Below are 13,678 nucleotides of genomic sequence, written 5' to 3'. Positions count from 1 at the left end.
GTTATAATGACTTAAAATTCATGGTCCCAAACAGCAATTACTTTTGCAGCAAACTAAAAATATAAGTTAAAATGGAAGAGTCCAGGAGCAAACCAAGAAAAGATCACCTACTTCTTCATCATCTCTGGTCAAAAACAAACCAAAAAACTTAACAGCTATCACTTAAGTTTGCTTCCTAGCAATTATTTAGCTTCCAGTCTAGATTATAGGATATATAAAACTTTCTTTCTTTCTTTCTTAACTATGACCCTGGCACCAATGAGAGTCCTGTGACTGACTTTCACATTTCCACCATTACTCAATTACTGGTACCATACCACCTCTAATCCCCTAAATCAAACTGCAATTCAACAATAAAGGGCATACAGAGATGACTTTGTCCTGAAGGAAAATGAATATCCTTGTACCCTCTATATAGCTAACTTCCAAATGTAAGAGAACTATGGGGTAACCTTTTGTTTCTATTCCTATCAAGATGAGCCTTTAAGAGAGGGACTTTTATTAAGCTCTTGAACAAGAATACACTTGATTCAGAGTTTCTGATGCTCTTAATCAGAACTATATGTATTGTCTCAATATTAAATAAAGTCAAACGTTTCCATACAAATGATTTCTCCTTTGACTTCACCAGTCCACACTTGAAAAGAGACGTCCTTCCTGTTTACCTCCCTTGTACTTGTTGACATTCAGACCTGGGTTTGTGTCTCAATATTTGGCAACTTTTGCTGCCATATCATAAGCATGAAACAGCCACCCTCACCTGATGCTTGGCCATCTCCAATCCCTCCAAAATCACTGTCTTAAAGTCCTCCTCCTTGTCCTGTGGAAGGAAAGAGGAGAACTCACAGCCTTTGTTCCAGTGAAAAGTATGCTTGGCCATGAAGACCTTGTTTAAGGTGATTTGGATGGGAAGATGCCTTTCAATCAAAATAGTTTTCTTATTCTGTGGGACAAATTTTGGGCAAAAGACTGTCATATTTATTATTTAGATAAAGGAGGGGGGGTCTTATAAAAATTCTCATTACTAATGAAAGGCAGGCATAACAGAAAAGGACATGTGCCTGGGGTCATATTTGCTTCTGGATTTGTCATGATTACTTGCCCAAACTCTGAGATATCAAAGTGAAAGTACCAAAGTCCTACCCTGAACTCAGGACCCAGCTTACATCCTCATCTCTGTCCTTTTATTAAGCCCCTACAGAAGCAACTAGGAATTTAAGTCAAGTTTTCTCATGTAAATTCCTTCCAGCAAAACCTCTTTAATCACTTTCTTCATTCCATTTCTATAGTTATGGAATTCAGTTTAAGAGCTGCTGCCTGATTAGGAGGACTCCAGAAGACTGGAAAATTTCTGAGCACTCAAAGCACACACTGCATACTAGATCTCACCAAACAACCTAGATCACTCCCAAATTGTACAATTTGATTTTGAAATTTGTTGAATGTAAAAGAAAATTTGACAAAAGGTTAATAACAAAGGCCCAATGGTGAGCATACCAGTTTCATTGCTGGTAGGTTCTTGGGCAAAGATCTGTAATAAATTAGCATGATGCATACTGAAAGATAAAAAGTATATAAGACACAATATTTTACAAATTTTATTTTCCTACACTTTTTAATGGTATATGTTTTAAGTAAATACCCACTTTTCCCCTTAAATAATTTCTCTAAGAAGATGCTTTATATTAAAGAGTCATAAAGCCAGTTTAACTCTGAGCACTGTTTTAAAAACTGCAGGTTGGGGGGTCTTGCAATCTGTACTCAGCATCATCACTGTGAACTACAAAAGAAAATATCTCATGTTAAGGGCAAGAACTGCTTTGTGAAACTTTAGATTCGGTTATATAGCTGTACTGGATCAGGATAAGGAATGCATTTCTGAATGTAGGTTATAATCAGAAAGTGAAAAATACTTAGAAAATGAATTTTAGCATATATATTTTATTTCATATAGATAAACAGAATGAATGCTAATGATTATTTCCTTTATTGTGATCGAGGTCTAGCTCATTCAATTTCAATGAAATCTGACTCATATTTTACAAATTTAAAATGTATAATCTTCTTACCCATTGATTAGTTCTGCTGAAACAACTCTGACAGGTTCTAAAAATCCCTTTTGTATTGCATTTTTTTCAATCAACTCATACTTTTGTTTGTCATCATGGCATTAAGATGAACATTATATTACATTCTCAAGTTTTTGACACGAAGAGTGTTCAGGACTACAGTCTTAAATACTCACATGTATGGTTCCAAGGTTTTTATTTTCTTTTTTGAGGGGAAAACATTTTAAGGTAGATGTTATTAATGTACAAAAGCCTTTTTCTTCTTTAAAAAAGTGAATAACCACATATTCCTTTAAAATACATACGATATGTTTTCTAATGTCTGGAAATATGAGGCTTATGGACATTAACTCTCAAAACTGGGGACTTGTTTTCAAAATAGCTCAACTTGATAACGTTCTCAGTTTCCCAGGAAGTATTTAATAAATACCTCACTAATGCAACATGTAGTGATGTAAAACAAAACAATCACAAAAGAATGCGATACCTTTGCTCTTTTCCGAAGAAGTTTTGCTAGTCGTACCACGTAAGGTTTAAATTCTCGTTGATGTATACCCTGCCTTCTGACTTCCAAACCTGAATCATCTGAGGCTTCTGGAATAAAGGCCCATCGGTACCTATGTATAGAATAATGACATCAGCATCAGTAAGACAGACTTTGTGCCATCTAAGATTAGGCCACATAATGTAGTAGAAAGATCATGACCCCACTGCTTATAAAAATTCAAATGCCAGATGTGCCACTCGTAGCCTTGTCACTTTGGGTATGTTTCTTAACCTCTCTGAGCCTTCATCAGTAAATAAAGATACTATTAACTACCTCATAAGGTTGTAAGGAATAAATATGAAAACTTGTAAAGTACTCATCATTACTTTTTTCATGAGTCCAAAGCAAGTACTCAACAAATGTTTCTTTTCTCATTAGCGAATAGGCATAAGGTTCTTAAAAGGAAAATGTTTTCATTTAGCTTATCTCTTTGTACTGCAACATAACAGTCTGACAAAGACTTGATTTTTCAACATATAACTGGCCAAATGTTCCCTAGTTGCATAGTAAAGGAGTAAAAAATTGAACGAATTTAAGAAAACTAAGTAGGGCTTTTTTTGCACTTCTCTTGTATTTTTCTTTGTAATTTTGTCTTTCATAAGTAAGTAAAAGTAATATCCGACCACGGGAAAAATTCAAACAGTATAAATGGGCATACCAAAGAAAGGCAGTCTCCCCTCCCCGCATAGGATTCATCAATGTTGTCAGCTTCGTAAGTCCATCCAGAGAGTTTATGCCCAAAAGAGTATATATTCAAACAACCAACCCTCTCTTTTAAAAAAACATGATTGCTGCCTGTTTTGATTTAATTATACATGTAGGATATATATTTTTGATATAATTTATTTGATATAAATTACATATCTTGGAGACAATTCTGCATCATATAAAACTTCATTCTTTTTAACAGCAACATAGTAGTACACCACAGCCAATGTCCTAGATTGTCCAACTTCTTGCACTTACAAAGTACCACAGTGAATACTCTTAAATAATGCTTATTTATTTTTGTGCACATCTGAGAATATAGAGACAGGATAAATCCTTGGATGTAGCAGAATTATAGGCTTAAAGATATATATTTTAAATTTTGGTAAATATAACCTCTGAACAATTGGAAAATATCAGTGTATACTTCCAACAAGAATAAGAATGCTTCTGTTACTAAAAGTAAAAGGAAAGCAACTTTCAGATCTTTACCATTCTGATGGTTATCTATAATTTTAATCGGAAACTCAGGAGAACAACTGAGCAGTTTTTCCTATGTTTAGAAACCATCCTATAAATTATTAACTGTCTTGCTCATTGGCTCATTTTTCTACCAGGTTATTTTTATACATTATGCATTTTAGACTTTTGTCATATACATCGAAAATATCTTTTGCCAATTCATTGCTATCTTTCGAACTTTATAGTACCTTTTAGTTACATGGATACTTTTAAATTTATATACAGTAAACTTATCAAGTATTTTGAACTTTCCAAATATGGATCATGCTAAGATATTACTCTTTCAAGATAATTAAAATCTTCACACTTTCTACTTTATAGATTTTTATTTTTAGAAAGATGTAAGTTTTTAAAAAACTAATTAATATAACGGCATGTTTCCTTCCCTTTTGTAGTAACTAACATCTTGACAAATAAAGAGGATAAACTGATTTTGGTTCTTGTCATGGAAGATAAAAAGTCGGTATCATGAGCATACTATTTCATGTCCCTCCAAAAGCACCACAGAATAGTTATCACTTTTGTGAAGGTAACTGTCTTGGTTAATATTGGCCACTTTCCTACAATTCTGTTTAGTATTCTTTTCTGGACTTCCTTAGGAGTAACATCTGTGTAACAGATACCCAACAACTGAAATTCATCAAAAAGTAGATATATATATATATATATATATGGTTTTCAAGTAGAAGAGAAAATTACAGGAACTAGAATGACTCTAAAAGTAATTTCTAGTTCTTACCATTAAGTTTAATGAAAAGTAAGCTTGTAAAATAGCAAATTTTGGAGCATGTCCAAATAAAAAAGAGAAAAAGCTCAGTAGCATACTCTTTATCCTATTATTTCCGTTCCAGAAGAAAAATAAGACACAATATAATAAATTAATACATATTTGATCTTGTGGATAAATTCTCATATTACCTTAACTACATTTTGATAAAACAATCTTACATAGCTTGCCCATTGTTTTTAAAATTTATATATGAAAAATCATAATTAAATATTTTTGCCGCTTATGAAGAAGGCATTGTGAGCATTTACTTTTATCAACTTTTCCCCTATTCTTTTCAGTTCAATTCATTATCATCTAAGATAAAACTGCCTCCTTCATTCTAGTCTTGCCCAGCTCCAGTCCATTCTCCACACTACATAGCCAAAATAAGCATTCTAAAATTCAAGCCTAATAATATCACTTCTTTCCTTAGCTGTCCAAGTTCTCTAACACAGCTTACAAGGTCTTACATGGTTTAATCCCTTTCCAGCTTCTTCTTAACATTCTGCTCCAGCAATACCAATCTCTCCACGCTTCAGACGTATCATGTCTGCAGCTGCCTCTATCTTCACTCTCCCAGCTGTCATTCTTCACCACCTCAGGTTAAGACTCCCCTCAGGGCCTGCTCTGACCTTCAGAGCTAGTAGGGATCTCTGCTATGTGGCCTCAGTGTGTCTTGTGCATGAGCCACCATAGTATGAGTATGTCTCCTTCCCTGGACTTGAAGCATGTGAGTTATGTACCCCATTGTCTCACATCTGGAGGTACTCAATCTGTTGACTGAATAGTCTGTTAATATATCCACATTGACCATTTACTTCCGATAACTCTGCTGTGCCAGAAGAATTACATTTTAGTAAAAATTAGGAATATTTCAACTTACACAAAATTTTTCATTAGTCATAGATGTCAGTGACCAAAGCAAATGCACTTTCAAAAATATCCATTTAATATCCTTGCTTTTACTTACATCTGAAACTGAGGAAGGTTTTCAGAGGGCAATGCAAGAGCCAAATCCAAAAATTTGCAAGCAGAGAGATAGAGGTTTAACCACCGCTGGCTGTTATATGAAGTAGAGAAGCCATTACCTCCTGTGTACGTTGTCTCCAGACCAGCCACAGAGGGCCCTGAAGTCCTGTAAGCAGGAGACAGTGCTGTCAGCAGCTGGACCCATTTACTCACAGGAATTCCTGGAAAGATCTAAAAGTGCCAGCTAATATTTTTCATAATCATCCTGAGATAAATGTGCCAGTAATTGCTAAGCAAGGTCATGATGAAATGTCACCGTTTTCAAATCAAAAATTCACTTTTCTTCTTTAAGAATGCAAAAACAGTACATAGACTGGGCGCAGTGGCTTCTGCCTGTAATCCCAGCATTTTGGGATGCCAAGGCGGGTGGAATGTTTGAGCCCAGGAATTTGAGACCAGCCTGGGCAACATGATGAAACCCTGTCTCTACAAAAAATACACACACACACAAAAAAAAACACTAGCCAGGCATGGTGGCACACACCTGTGGTCTCAGCTGCTCAGGAGGCTGAGGTGGGGGAATCACCTGAGCCTGGGAGGTCAAGGCTGCAATGAGCCAGGATCACACCACTGCATTCCAGCCTGGGTGAAAAGATGAGACCCTGTCTAAAAAAAAGTAGTACATAACTTATATTATGTTCAAGAAATATAAAAATAAAAACTGTAAAAGCGAGAAACTTTTTTACTCAGTTTCTGCAAGGATGAGAAAGTTCTCTATAATAATAAAGTTATTAGTACAGGAGATTCTTTTTATAAATCTACTACTGAAGAAGAAAATATATTCAAGAAACTTGGTCTTAAAGGAACTTTTCCATTTATAAATTTGTGTAAATAAAAAATTGTATTTAGTCATACATTAATAAACTGCCTCTATTAAAAAGAATAAAAGTACATTAAATTGGGACCATCTGGAAGATCTGCATATACGAATAGCCTGGTTCCAGGTTACCTACCATAACAGGGTTGGCTATATGTTGCAATGTTTCAGAGACCAGATGTGACTTACCAAAACAGCCTAGCTCATGTAGCTGAAACAATACTGTACTGCTTTAAATTAAATTTGTGTCTAGGGGCCCAAGGCAATGAATGCTGATGGCTTAATCCAATCTAAAGGGCTTAAGGAATAAGTAAAACTACATTATATCCAAATGTAATCAATTAGATAATAATAAATAAGTATTCAGAAAAAGACTATATTCTCCTAGATGCTGAGTAATATTCTGAATAATTTCAGGGTATTAAAAAACGGACAATAATATATTTAAATTACATATTACCGTGAAATATCTTCATCAGCAGTGAGTTCCTGCTCCATTAGTAAAAATACTTGTACCTGAAAATGGTGAAATAAATGTTAAATGTTTATTTAAACTGGATATTTAATCCTTTCAAGTTATCTTTAAGTTGTATTTTCATAAATGCAAAAACAAATTTTAGAATACATTTTCAGAATCTTTTAAATTATACTTAGTTTCTGAAGGTAAAACTGCAAATTTAGCCACATAGAGTCTTGCTAATCATTTGGTGAAATCCAGTGAGATGAAGGTGAGCTTTTGTTTTTAGTGATTATGGAACAGAGTTAGTTATTAAAAAAGGAAAAATAGGTCTGGTGTGGTGGCTCACACCTGTAATCCCAGCACTTTGGGAGGTCGAGGTGGGCAGATCACAAGGTCAGGAGATCGAGACCATCCTGGCTAACATGCTGAAACCCCGTCTTTACTAAAAATACAAAACAAAATTAGCTGGGCGTGGTGGCAGGTGCCTGTAGTCCCAGCTACTCGGGAGGCTGAGGCAGGAGAATGACCTGAACCCGGGAGGCAGAGCTTGCAGTGAGCTGAGATCTCGCCACTGCACTCCAGCCTGGGTGACAGAGTGAGACTCCATCTCAAAAAAAAAAAAAAAAGGAAAAATAAAAGAAAGATTAAAGCAATTATATTTGCAGGGAAACTATAAAGCTAGATTTTCAGAGAGAGAGATTCCTTTTCCTTTGTTTACTCATTCCTCTTTCCTAACTCCCCAAATCATTCTGATGAGGATGAGGATGACTGTGTACGGTTTGAGGAGGGGAACAGAAGGGTGTAGGTGGGACTTGGGAAGGTTTTACCATTTGGTAGGTTACAAGATCTTTGTGAAAGTCTCTCTGAAGCAAGTTTAAATGGGGTAGGTGCTGCACTTCAAGAGTGAGTATATGTAATATGTCAGAGCAGTTAAATCCAGCTCAGCCATCTCTATCACTAGAGGTATTGCTACAGCTGTTGTAAATGGGTCCAGCTGCTCTTGTCAGGACTGTAGGCCATGACAGAGTTAAAAATGTAGTGTAGTACAGACTAAACACTAAACAAGATCCAAGAAAGTAATCATTCACAAGGAGCTGGCCATCCATCTATGTTGCATGTTTGTAAATTTAAGCTGTATGGAAATGGAATCTGACTTGTTTTACTATTTTCAACTGTAAAAAGCGTCAGTAACTGGTTTCACTACAGCTCAGTTCTCTCCCAATATTCGTTAATATCTAGTAAGCACATGGAAACTAATCACTGTATTATCATTTAGATTTATAACCTGACTGAATTAAAATTAACTCACAAGTTCTGTAATCATGGTAGGCCAGAGTGAGGTAAGATGCTGGGGAGACATTCTTAAAAGTAACACTCTGAAAAACAGGAACACTTGAGAATGGAGAGTTGGCACCTGTGGCAAACGGAGACTCTCAACCAATCTCTCTGAAAGAAATGCAGAGCATTTTCAATAACTAAATAATCTTTATCACATAAAACTTTCTATATTGTCTGGTCCAGTACTCTCAAACTATCTGTAGTAAAGGATAAACTTTAAAAAAAATTCAAAACTGTTGTAGATATTTTCATAAAACAACGAATAAGAAAACTCCAATTAAACAAAGATACACAAAATACAAATGTCATTTTCTTATTAAGCAGATTCTGTCAAATAGCAAATAAAAGTTTAAAATGTTTACTCTAAATTTTTGTACTTATGGATGGGATAATAGACTGGTTACTGGTCCATGGACCATACTTTGAGTAGCACTGATCTAGTCAAACAAAAAAAATTGTAGGGACAAATAGTGTACATTTTGTATATCTGAAATTAGGCGTAAAAGGTTAGGAAACAAGGAATCATTTGTCTTCTGGGAGAAAAGAAAATTCTCCCTAGAGAGATGACAACTATCATGTTCCCATGTTGGCTCCTGAGGCTGGAGGCTTTAGAGTATGCTGACTCGAGCAGCAAATAATTCTGTTCTGGATAAATCCCCATTGTGGAGCTATTTGGTGGTACAGGGTGATGACGCGTGTACTGATATCCTTCTGGACACAGAAGGTCACCAAACCCACTTGATGAAGTTACCGAAAATGTTACATAATCCCCCATGCAGTCCCCAAATTACAGATCTCCAGGTGTTACTTCTAGCCACAATTTCCTGGCTTTGCCTTATATTTTGGTCTTCTCAGAGTACACAAATTCTTGTCCACAAGGAGAACATGCTAACATGACTGCCTGCAGTAAAATCATCTTACACCTCATCCTCAAACATGAATTCCTAAGAAATTTGAACTAAACAATAAAATAGAGACCACATTTAGGCAAGTCCTACAACTCAGTGATGATTTCTTTTAGATGCCAGCATTGATAATTTTCATTGTTTCAGTAAAAAAATTTCTAATTCCCGATTGATCTACACTTGATATATTTTACCCCAACTTAGAATTTAGAGAAGTATTTTCTAAGGAACCAAAAACCTGTAGTTAGAGAAAAAATAAAGGGTTTTTCATTTTTTACCTTGTATATCTGGAAGATATTTCTGGTACTGGTCAATTTCACTGCTAAAAATAGCAAATGCTAATCTTTTAAGAAGCATAGCTCTCTGTTCTAGCTCCACATCACGGTTTGCAAAGAGATTAAGTGAACTGCTTTGAGCCACTGCTACACGAGCTGAAAAAGCAAGTGAAAGAGACTGTGACACTGTCATCTGAAGAAAGATTATTCTGTTGTTTTTTAAAATAGCTAGATGCTCTATGACATCCAAAACTGAGAGGAGCTTGGGGTACAAAACTTGATGCCCCTCTCTGGGGCAGACAGGCTGGCAAACAGATCCAACATATATAAGCCAGAGGACCAAAATGGTAGGAATTGTGATGGAGAGGAAAATTTAGAACTGTAGGTTTTAGAAGGTAAAACCACTAATACCATTTATATAAAACCCTGAGGAAACCCTTTAATATTTGAGGCCATCTGCTTAAATCCTTCTCGTTACTTTAAAAATACTTTCTGGTATAGCCTTGCCTACCTACCTCTCCTTCCTCAAGTCATTACTCACCCTCAACTCACTCTGCTGTAGCCACACTGTCTTGCTTGTCATTCTCAGTGCACCAAGCGTGCTCCCATCCCAAGACCTTTGCAATTTATTTGTATTTTTCTTCGAGATGGTATCTTCCTCTGTCACCCAGTCTGAAGTGCAGTGGGCACAATCATGGCTCACTGCAGCCTCAACCACCTGGGCTCAAGCAATCCTCCTGCCTCCTGAGTAGCTGAGACTACAGGTACATACCACATTTGGCCAATTTAAATTTTTTTTTTTTTTGTAGAGCTGGGGTCTCGCTATTTTGTCCAGGTTAGTCTCAAACTCCTGGCCTCAAACAATCCTAGTGCCTTGGCCTGTCAAAGTGCTAGGATTACAGGCGTGAGCCACTGCACCCAGCCAACCTTTGTAATTCTTGTTCCCTATTCCTGGAATATTTTGACCCTAGGCCTTCTCATGGTTGGCTTCTTTAGTTTCACCTTGTATATGAGCTATTTAGCTGTTATTTAAAATCCACCACACATTGCCCTATTTCCTTCACAACTTTTAAAATTTGATTAAGGTTAGCGCAATGCGTGGCCCACTGTTGTCTTTTAATAAAAATTTGTTGAATGGATAAATCTGAACCTTAAAACAACCTTATGAAGATAAAACAGATATCCTGCCCTTTTTCCAAATGAGAAAACTGTAGCTTTAGCTAAAGAATTTGTTAAAAAATATTACAGAATCATACAATGTTACTGCTATTTAAGTTTAATAACTTTCAAACGTTTTTTAAAACTCTTTTTTTCAGATGAAATTCTAAATGGAATCCTAAACTATAAAAACAATCAAGATAAGAGTAGAAAGAGGGGGTGGGGGGTGATTCTGCCCTTCTTGGCACCCCTCTTTCTTCCTTCAGATGAAATAAACAGAGCCCCAGAGATTTAAAGTGACTTGTCTGATAGGCTGGATTCGACTGCCTGCCTTTTGCACTTCACCATCTGTCAGTCTCTCATTCACTGAATAATTATTTATTGAGTGCTATTATGTGCTGGGTATGATGCTGTGTGCTGAGGAAAGAATTTAGAGTCAAATTAGACATGGACCCTTCCTTCCACTAGTTGCTGCAAAAGGACAAATAGTTTTACTTATTATTTATCACTTAAGTTGTCCTCTGTAAATTTTAAGATTATATTCCCATAGCATATAGAAAGTAGTGTGCTTTCCCTAGAGCATATATCCCCACTGACACTGGACAAAGAGCTAATTCAGTAGTCTCCTAGTCTCCAGAAAAGAGAAAAAGTAAATAGTAAGAAGGAATCATGTACAGGAAAGAACTTGGATTGTCATCCCGTAATACTCACTCATCAAATCTCTAAATGTTGTTTTATCATGTGTCATCAGATTGTCCATAATTGCTCTCCAACTGAAAGAGATAAGGATTACAACATGTAATTATGTTGTTACTGTTAAAGAACAGTATTCTAACTTTCCAGGGGAGTAGCTGATTTCAACAGACTATGAGGTGCATTATGCTGAATACAAATAAAAGGACAACTTACTGATTAACACAAGAGGCATCCATCTGAAAGAAACTGGGATCCATAAAGAGGTCAAAAGCTTCTTTTTTCCAAGCTCTCCGTGTGTACTGATACCCACTAAGACTGCTGAGCAGCTGGACACAAGCTCGATAACTAGGGGCATTATGTGCACTACAAGGAAGAAAAACCACCTTAACCTATGTGTCCTAACTTTAATCATCCTATCAAGTTATACATAAATGTTCACATTTACCTAAGACAGTGACATGAAGATATGAAATAGAAAGCACCATAAGAAAAATAATATATGAATTTTTTTAAACAATTATAATTCAAGGTAAAAATGCCATTTTATGATAATTCTAGAAATGGCAATAAGGGAACAGAACTTGCTTCTAACAGGCTATGAATTAATTTTAAAAACTATTTAAATAATGATAGTACCTGTGATTTCTGAGGTAGGGCACAACATAATGCATAATATTTACAAGTAAAGGAATAACCCGCTCCTTTTCATCACTATAGAAAACCATATCCAAAAGATGAGCCAAAACCTATGAAAACATAAAAAATGAAGAGTAACATATGAGGTGAAACTGACATCATCCCAAGGTACTGATTTTCAGTTTGTTAGAAAACCTAGACTACTTAAAATTAGAAAAATCTAAAATTAAATCTTCCTGAATCATTTTTATGTTAATGAGTTTTGCCACCATCTGCTTTTTTGTACATTGTACTATAGGATATAAATATGGGCAAATCTTGCCATTTCCAACTGAGATAGGGAAGTACAAAAAAGAAAAGAGCTCAAGAACCTTCTGTGATAGTGAGTAAACAGTGAATTTAGTACTAGAAACTATAGTATTCTTTTTCCCTGACTCAGCTAAAATGTAGTTTAGAAAAAAAAACAAACAATTGAACTGGGCTGTTCAAATTCCAACACTGTCAATTAACAGCTATTTGGCCTTAGTCCTATTGTTCTGATCTTTGTAAAGGTCACTATCCACATCTGCAAAGAGGAAACAAAATGACATGTATATAATAGGGTATAAAAAAGAACCTGTCAGACAATGTACATGAAAATGTTTGGTAAATTGTAAAATACATTATAGTGGCAGGCTTTAGATCACCTCCACCCCTCCCCAGGCCGGGCGCGGTGGCTCATGCCTGTAACCTCAGCACTTTGGGAAGCCGAGGTGGGCGGATTACCTGAGGTCAGGAGTTCGAGACCAGCCTGGCCAAATTGATGAAACCCCGTCTCTACTAAAAATACAAAAATTAGCTGGGCATTGTGGCGCACACCCGTAGTCTCAACTACTTAGGAGGCTGAGGGAGAAGAATAGCTTGAGCCTGGGAGGCAGAGGTTGCAGGGAGCTGAGATCACGCCACTTGACTCCAGCCTGGGCAACAAGAGTGAAACCGTCTCAAAAAAAAAAAAAAGAAAAAAAAAGAAAAAAACACATAAAAAAGAATAGGACATGGAGAAGGGAAGCAGTATCTAAATTTATCACTAATGTTTGGCAAACTAAATAATCCAAATACATACAAGGCCAAAACTTTATATTAATTCTATATAGTGATTTCTAGAAGCACAAAATAGTTTCTCAAATTAGAAATTCCTCTATAAAAATTACTTGCTAATTTTTAATAATGAAACAGTCTACTTGAGAGTTCATGTGAAAAAGCTTAATATTTACCTCAGAGAGTAATGTCAATGCATGGACACTATATACAGAAGGAGTTATGTTTGCGGTTTCCATTGCAGGTGATAACATATCTATAAATAAGAGAAAATTAAAGATATGGCTAATTCCCACTGAAAATAAATTTTATGTGTGTGTGTGTATATATTATATATATGTGTGTATATTATATATATATATGTATATGTATATATATATTTTTCCCACTGAAAAAAAGTTACTTGTTAGACATGAGAAAAGGGATAAATTTGTGGTACTTATAGTGCTAGGCAAAATGATTTCTTAGTAAATATATGCCTGCTTACAGATAATAAACCTAAATGTTTGACAAGAATACCTTCAACATCAGATTCCAAATTGGATCCATCTACCATTATTTTGGGAGAAGGCTTAACTTCAAGATTTCGTCGCAGCCATGTTGTCTGTTCCAGAGAAGAACCAGCAATTGCACCAATTGCATCCACTATTTTGTGAGTTACATCCTAAAAAA

The 13,678-nt window shown here is 35.7% G+C and overlaps 1 protein-coding gene across 32 annotated transcripts in view; it reads right to left on the bottom strand.

The window, feature by feature from the left end:
- Positions 1–13,678, bottom strand: part of DOP1A (DOP1 leucine zipper like protein A) — a 101,157-nt gene that overhangs the window by 2,992 nt on the left and 84,487 nt on the right. For 15 of the 32 annotated variants that reach the window (XM_016955918.4, XM_054686087.2, XM_054686086.2 and 12 more), the window contains 11 exons: positions 13,526–13,670; positions 13,183–13,262; positions 11,930–12,039; positions 11,507–11,656; positions 11,309–11,370; positions 9,443–9,595; positions 8,231–8,367; positions 6,922–6,977; positions 5,586–5,750; positions 2,557–2,686; positions 761–820 (listed from right to left, as the gene is read on the bottom strand). In XM_016955918.4, the coding sequence (XP_016811407.2) occupies positions 761–820; positions 2,557–2,686; positions 5,586–5,750; positions 6,922–6,977; positions 8,231–8,367; positions 9,443–9,595; positions 11,309–11,370; positions 11,507–11,656; positions 11,930–12,039; positions 13,183–13,262; positions 13,526–13,670 (1,248 nt within the window). Of the gene's footprint in view, positions 1–760; positions 821–2,556; positions 2,687–5,085; positions 5,448–5,585; positions 5,751–6,921; positions 6,978–8,230; positions 8,368–9,442; positions 9,596–11,308; positions 11,371–11,506; positions 11,657–11,929; positions 12,040–13,182; positions 13,263–13,525; positions 13,671–13,678 lie in introns of those variants that run through there. The other 17 variants (XM_054686090.2, XM_054686088.2, XM_016955920.2 and 14 more) reach the window with 8 other exon arrangements.

The sequence above is a fragment of the Pan troglodytes genome, chromosome 5 (assembly GCF_028858775.2).
Source record: "Pan troglodytes isolate AG18354 chromosome 5, NHGRI_mPanTro3-v2.0_pri, whole genome shotgun sequence".
In the NCBI taxonomy this organism is placed as follows: Eukaryota; Metazoa; Chordata; class Mammalia; order Primates; family Hominidae; genus Pan; species Pan troglodytes.
This window is presented reverse-complemented; position numbering and strand designations above follow the sequence as displayed.